The sequence below is a fragment of the Micromesistius poutassou genome (genome assembly GCF_964030765.1).
Source record: "Micromesistius poutassou genome assembly, chromosome: 8".
Taxonomy (NCBI): Eukaryota; Metazoa; Chordata; class Actinopteri; order Gadiformes; family Gadidae; genus Micromesistius; species Micromesistius poutassou.
Window position 1 is genome coordinate 3,275,070 of NC_140278.1, and position 7,340 is coordinate 3,282,409.

Consider the following 7,340-nt stretch of genomic DNA (forward strand, 5'->3'; position numbering starts at 1 on the left):
TGTAATGCAAGTCCACTGAAACACCCATCTGTATTTGTTTGTGTGTGTGTGTGTGTGTGTTTGTGTGCGGGCATGTATCTGTGCGTCTGTGTGTATGTTTATTGTTGAGTTAGCGATGGTGACCTTATGACCTTTGAATACTTCAGTCCAGTTCGGTCACTTATAAACTAGCCACACATATAATGCAATGAGGTACAGTGGTGATGTGTGATGTGATGTGACTTTAGAGCGATAATAGCATCCTCCTCCTTCTTTAATGCATGATGTATCTTCTCCCACTAACACGGTGGAAGATGTATATACAAATAACACAAACAATTAATTTGGGTCCTAAAATGTGGAGCATAGCCTATGGGGTTATGTGTGTTAAGTTATGTGGACAGTCTGATTTCAGGCAGTAGTCTTACACTGACTGTGAAGTGCAAACTGGACAGAGCTGCTTTTCCATCACTTTGACTTAAAACAACAGGTTTTAAGTTAAGTTAAGTTTAACAAAACTCAGCAGGATAACATAAGAAGAAAAATGTCCAAAAATAGATATCAACAAACATTTTTTTTCCTCAATGTCAAAAAGTGCTAAAGATACATTGAATACAACATTACCACTGGAGTAATTTATGTTAAACTTCAGACCTCATGTGGGATTTATTTGTGCTGAAGCGTGTTTGCACAAGCATGGCTTTTATTAAGACAATGAGCTCTTTGGTTTCTATTCACCACAGCTGTATTATCATCAGTAAAGTCTCTGTTAATCAGTGACGGACATTGTGTTCGACAGCCAAGCCCCATGCAACAATGTCTCTATTTTGTTCTGTCTTGGTGATGACTGGTGATGGCGATATCTAAGTATTTATTTGGTGTGTGTGTGTGTGTGTGTGTGTGTGTGTGTGTGTGTGTAGGTGTGTAAGGAGAGGCAGCTGGTGAAGCAGCAGTGTAACAGCACTCACGACCAGCTGTGTGAGTGCGCTCCAGGGTTCCACCTAGAAGTGGAGTTCTGCATCATCCACAACACCTGTCCCCAAGGTTACGGAGTGGCGGCACCAGGTAGGTTCATACAAAGAAAGTGTGTGTGTGTGTGTGTGTGTGTGTGTGTGTGTGTGTGTGTGTGTGTGTGTGTGTGTGTGTGTGTGTGTGTGTGTGTGTGTGTGTGTGTGTGTGTGTGTGTGTGTGTGTGTGTGTGTGTGTGTGTGTGTGTGTGTGTGTGTGTGTGAATGTGAATGTGTGTGTGTGTGTGTTTTTCTTCCAAAACAGTGTGAAAGGGTTCACATACATACATACTCAAATGTTTTTACCTAAAAATCAAAACAGGAAAAATAACTGACATTAAAAGGGTGACACAAAAAAGAATCTGAAGAAATGCTACGAGCTAAATGCTCATGTACACCTCTTCCTCATTGAAATGTCAAAAACGCAAATCAGGTATTCCAATGATATCTAATAATAGCTTGTTATTTTCGTGGTTCTGTTTTTCCAAAAGTCCCCAATGTACAACAAAGTACACTATTTAACCAAATCTGTTTGAACGTCATCCTGTTCCGTTCAGATGTCAGTTTTGATCGGTCGTGTCAGTTGACATTCTGCCACACTTTCCACACACTGGACTACATGACGTCCACACGACGCTCAGTACTATTTTTAAGTGCCAGGACGTACAACACACGATACGTGCGTCAGAGGGTTGGCATTAGGGTCGCCAGGGCTGCATTAAGCACCTTGCTTGCGTTGTTTTACGTCCATGCCTTCGGAAGAGCGGTCTCATGCCAGCCAACATCTTCCATTCATTGATGTGGGACAGAGACCTGGGGTCTGTCTATGTGGGGCCACTTAGGATTATTTTTAAGGGGATTCCCCCGATTGCAGGAGCGCTGGCCTTTGTTATGCAAAGCGTAGCGCTGTGGCTTTGGGATATTTCAGCCACATTTTCAGCCTGGAAAGGCCTCGCTTTGGTCCGCACCACAATACACATATTTGACTCGCTGCAGTTGCCTCTCAATGGGGCTATTTGTTTGCGACTCTTTGTCTCGTAACTCTCCTCACAAACAAGGCAACACGCAAACCGCGTACGCACGCAAGAGGAGAGGGCACACAAACTCAGACACATGTGCGATCACACAAATGGACACACACGCGCGCGCGCACGCACTCACGCACGCACGCACGCACGCGCGCACGCACGCACGCACGCACGCACGCACGCACGCACGCACGCACGCACGCACGCACGCACGCACGCACGCACACACACAGACAGACACATACACACACTCACCTCCCAATTGATTGATCTGGAACAACTTTAAAAGAAGATTAAAAAAGATTAAATGAGGAAGCATGCTTTTTATTCGCCCTAAAGTCCTGATCTGCAGAGCACACTTGATTGTATCAGTGCTGTGGTTCCACAGAGAACAGCCTCCAACAGGAGGAGATCAAAAGCATTACGGATAAGCAGGAATAGGAACAAAGGGAAAGCAGGAAACCAAAAGGTCAAATCAGATAACTACTGCCACCGCACCATCTCTGTTCGGCCCCTAGCATGGAGATCCAGCACACGCTAGTTTTTACGAGCGTTTTGCTTTGAGCAAGCCTTTTTACTAGAATTTCTAGTTTCCTCGCTCAAAGTATTTGAAAGCCTGGTACCACCATAGAGTCTTGCGATACAGTGCCTTGTGCCTGGGAATGAAAATGTCCTCACAAAGTGACCATAGGGAACCGAATACACTGAGAAAGACTTACTAGACGTTTTCGCAGATACACAACTTTTCCTAGAGCTATGACCCGTATATTTTACAAGGCGTTGCAATCACTGGATTGCAGGACCTCACAAATAAAGACCCATTCAATTCAAAGAACTTCAACAAATCTCACAGGCTTCACCCGTTCACCGGTTTTGAACGCACAACACATGGGTGATGAATGGACGAACCGACGGATGACATGTTAAACATGCGATACAAACAAATAAAATGTAAACATGTGATTCATTTCTTCCAGGAACGCCGGAGAGCGACACGGTGTGCGAGCGCTGTCCCCAGGGCAGCTTCTCCAGCGGGGGGTCGCCCGCGGAGCGGTGCCGGCCCCACAGGAACTGCAGCGCCCTGGGCCTGAAGCTGCTGAGGGCTGGGACCTCCTCCAGCAACAGCCTCTGCAGCCGGCCGGACAAGACCCTGGCGCCGGAGTGCTCTCTGCCCCACATAAAGTGCAACGCAGGTAACCCCCCCCCCCCCCCCGGAGCTGGGTCTGAGCGTTGATAATACGGGTCATGATTTGAACAGGTTGCAATGAGCCATGAGTTGAAAAAGAGATACAGAGAGCGAGAAGTTATAATGATGGAGTTTTTGATGCCAAAACACGAACCCATTCAGGAGATATTAGCTTTTACTTTTTTTTTTTTTACATCTTTTTCATTAAGGGCATTTAGCAGACGCTTTCATCCGAAGAGACTTACAATAAATACATTTTTCAGAAGAAAGGGAAACAACAATACATCTCTGTCGGTACAGTAAGGATGTTCATAGAACCAAGTGCCAAGCACGTACAATTGCCAAGTTAACCCATTCCCCGTATAAAACAAATTGTGAGTGTTCTGATGCGTATCGATATTTTCCTGGTTTGGCCGGCCTGCCGTGTTTCTTTAGTTAATGGCCGTCCAACCCAGCATGGAGTTTGTACTTCTGAGGGGCCAGGGTAGGTTTGGGACACAGTCAACCACTTTGCAACCACTGTGGAGTGTGCTGACATCCACATGCACACTCATACACAAACACACACACATGCCATTATGTGATTTCCTAGTAAACCAAACCTCAACTATTAACTCATCCCACAATTCTGAATGTTGACACTGGAACATTTCCAGCATTATCGTTATTTTTCCTATCCCCCGGGATTGGGAATCTCCTTGGTTAAAATTCTTGTTCAGATTCCATTCCATTCTTTTTTTTATTACATTCCATCCTCTCACATTTCCAAATGAAACCCAGCAGGGAGAAGCGACCAGGGCACAGAACAAAGAGGGGTGTTTACGGTACTAATGTCATAACGGCCCCCCCTGATTGATCAACCAAACATCTCCAACCTCCCTCCGACCCCTAACGTAGATGAATTATACCAGAGGAGAGTGAGTCTCAGTCCGTGGAGCCCCAGGAACGAGGCCCTGGCTCTTTGTTGCTCTGCCATGGAAGGCCGATGTGGACAGTCACTGTAAGCAGGAGGAACCTCAAGCGTGATGCACTATTCCTGTTTCCCTGTACAAACCGCAGCTCAACAGAAAGAAAAAAAAAAAAAAAAATCCATTCACAAATCGCATCGCAGTGTTCCGCCGGACCGCAGATCGTCTCCAGGAAACACTGAGACCGTTTAGCAGTTGGGCTTGTTATGGGTTAGGGCTCGAGAGAGAGAAGAACAGAGCCATTCGTCAAATTGGAAGCAGTCGAGGGGGGAACCCGGGGAGTGATTCTGGGAAGGCGCCGGAACGTGGGTCAGTTCCAGACCCGGGACGGCCAAGCTTTCATCACACATCAGGAACTAGAATGAGGCCAGAGCCTCCTTTTACATGTTCTGACAAATGACCAGTGGGTCTGCACCAGAGCAGCATAACTGAAATCCTTTCTGTACTTTTTTTACCTGTCTGTCGATGCTTCGACCTCAGGGCTTCCTGTCATGGTGCTGGTGGAGCCGCTGCATAATAGGGGTCAGTTATTCTAGGGTTGGACTTGGATTGAATAATTTTTCGATATTTGGCAGATGTTGTGCACCAAATGTAGCTTCTTTTTTTTTGAGCCCATATTATTCCCCGAACATACCTTAAGAGGACTCTGTCTCTCATCACTCACTCTCTCACCCAGGGGCCCCCAAACTTGTTCATAGCGTCACCCCTCTGCAGAGTTACTTTTGGACACAGGACCTGCCAAATATTAATACATTGTCATGTCAAAAGAATGTGAAAATAAACATTTCTTTGTGCATATAAATATTGCATCAATATGTTCCATATCCGTGTCTTTTTGATCATTTGTTCTTTAAAACAAATGATCAAATAAGCAAACAAGACACTATGTTTATTTGTGAAGGTTTTTTTGGTCAGTACAAATATTGATATTGGCCATCACCATCACATTGTGGCCAAAACATTTATGGGTCCCGAACCACAGCCTGACCCCTGCTACAACCTCATCGCACCTCGATCGACGAGAGAATCCATCGAGCCAGGTGTGACAATGTCATCCTCTACACCGGCTGCTACGCTCCACGTGGTGGTGTTGAAAACCAGTTTATTCTACAGTTTGTATACAATGATACATGAGGCTCGTGCTCCATATTGCCGTGCAGGAGGTCTTCCTGCAGTATGTGTGCGGTGACAGACGGTTTAACCTGTTGCACGTTGATTGCTCAATATGCAACAGGTGTGAAGCCTCACCCAACGCCAGAGCCCACTCAGCCTGCCTCGGGCCAGGTGAGGCTGCTCAAACCAGGCCGTCATCCACACACACTCCACAACTGGCTTCGAGTTCTGCGCTTTCGGATAAACCACTGTGGTGTCGACCAATCACCTGCCAAGTATTTTCCGAAAGAGCATTCCCTTATCCAATCAGTTCCCAAGGACGACTTCCCAGATGGTTCCTTGAACCAGATCGTCTGGCGCCTCGGATTAACGACCCACCTCCCACCGATGGAACTGTGGATCTTAACACGTCTCTCTCTCTCTTTCTCTCTCTCGCTCTCCTTCATTGGCTCTCTCTCCTTTGGTCTCCCTCGCTCTCTCTCTCTCTCCTTTGGTCTCCCTCGCTCTCTCTCTCTCCAGCAGACATGACGCTGTGCGAGGAGACCATCTTCCAGTCGCTGGCGTCCCAGCAGCTGTCGGCGGTGCCTGTGGAGCGTGTGATGGAGAGCCTGCCGGGCCGGCGGGTGGACCGGAAGGGCCTGGAGCGGCTGAGGAAGGCCTGCGACCACCAGCAGCAGATCCTCCAGCTGCTGCGCCTGTGGAGGGAGAGGAACCGCGACCAGGACAAGCTGTACGGCATCATACAAGGTGGGCTCACCTTGGAATGGAACGGAGGGGTTGTTGACATGTTGGTTTAGGAGGCTGGTTAAGAAGGCGTGTCCAGGTTAAAACGCATGCTGTGTTTTTACTCAAACTGCGTTTGTTTTATTTGTGTCGATGGTGGATATGAGTAGACCAATTCATTTAGAGAAGGCTGGTTGATAATAAACTAAAGGACTCAAACGAAAACCCTTGAATACAGTTGACTCACCACAGCTTCACTTTTATTTGATCGATTTTATCGATTTTATCGATATCGATTTTATCGAAGTAATTTGACCCCACTCCTAACATTCAGGGCTCATCACTTACTGGCGTCCATTTTAACATTGGTACTGAACATAAAACAAAAGGATCTTTCCCTCAAGACGTCTTGTCACTCAACCATCATCACTCGACCAATCACACCAATTCCATCAGACTGGTTAGGGGTGGCCTGTCCTTTTATGTTTGCCCGCAAATTATAGTACCCCCACTGTGGCCGTAGTGGTGCCAAACGTTTTGATCAATCAATGTTTGTACACATCCGCATCAGACCCAGCCTGACCCCCCCGCCCCTCCCTCCCTCCCTCTGTCCCCCCAGGCGTGAACCTCTGTGAGCGGAAGGTGTCTCGCTGCAGCGGCCTGAAGAACGTCAGCCTGGACCACCTCAGGCTGCTCTCCGACAGCATGCCGGGGGCCCGGGTGTCTCCGGAGGCCGTGGCGGCCCTGACGGCCTCCTGCCCGCCGGCGCAGCACGCCCTGCAGCTGCTGCACCTGTGGAAGCGGGCCAACCCGGGCCAGGACCTGGCCAAGGCCCTGAACCTCAGCCAGAGGGCCCTGCGGGGCACGGGGGCCCCGCGGGCCCTGCTGCGCGCCGTGAAGAAGGTGGGCCGCGTGCTGGGCACCACCACCGTGCACAAGATCTACGAGAAGATGTTCGCCGGCGTGCCCAAGGACGACTCGTGCTTCAAGACGCACAAGCCCCTCAACGAGTAGGAAGGGCAGCGGTTAGGGTTAGACGAGAGGAAGAGGACGAAAACCATTTGGGAAATGATGATACACTAACCGCCCCTATTTTGGTCGGCGCACATACACTTTGACACATTGGTGCCAGCCATAGCTATGTGTATGGTCGAGGCACACCTAAACACACGCAAAACATACAAACATAAACACTCACACGTGTGTTCATTGACGGTAGGCGGTACAATAAGAGTAAATTTATCCACAGGCTTGTTTTAAGTGAGTTATATCCTCTTAAAACAGGAAGAAGCTTCACTATGTTGAAGTTGGGATTTGTCTAAAAACCTAGCAAAGG

General features: G+C 48.0%; 1 protein-coding gene across 1 annotated transcript in view; it reads left to right on the top strand.

Annotated features, from left to right (window-relative positions):
- Nucleotides 1-7,018, top strand: part of LOC311351702 (tumor necrosis factor receptor superfamily member 11B-like) — a gene marked incomplete at both ends in the record, with an annotated part of 24,488 nt that extends 17,470 nt beyond the window's left edge. Inside the window, 4 exons of the mRNA XM_084471863.1 lie at nt 900-1,044; nt 2,992-3,207; nt 5,801-6,028; nt 6,624-7,018. Coding sequence (XP_084327989.1) covers nt 900-1,044; nt 2,992-3,207; nt 5,801-6,028; nt 6,624-7,018 — 984 coding nt within the window. The remainder of the gene's footprint in view (nt 1-899; nt 1,045-2,991; nt 3,208-5,800; nt 6,029-6,623) is intronic.
- Nucleotides 7,019-7,340: the final 322 nt, after the last annotated feature.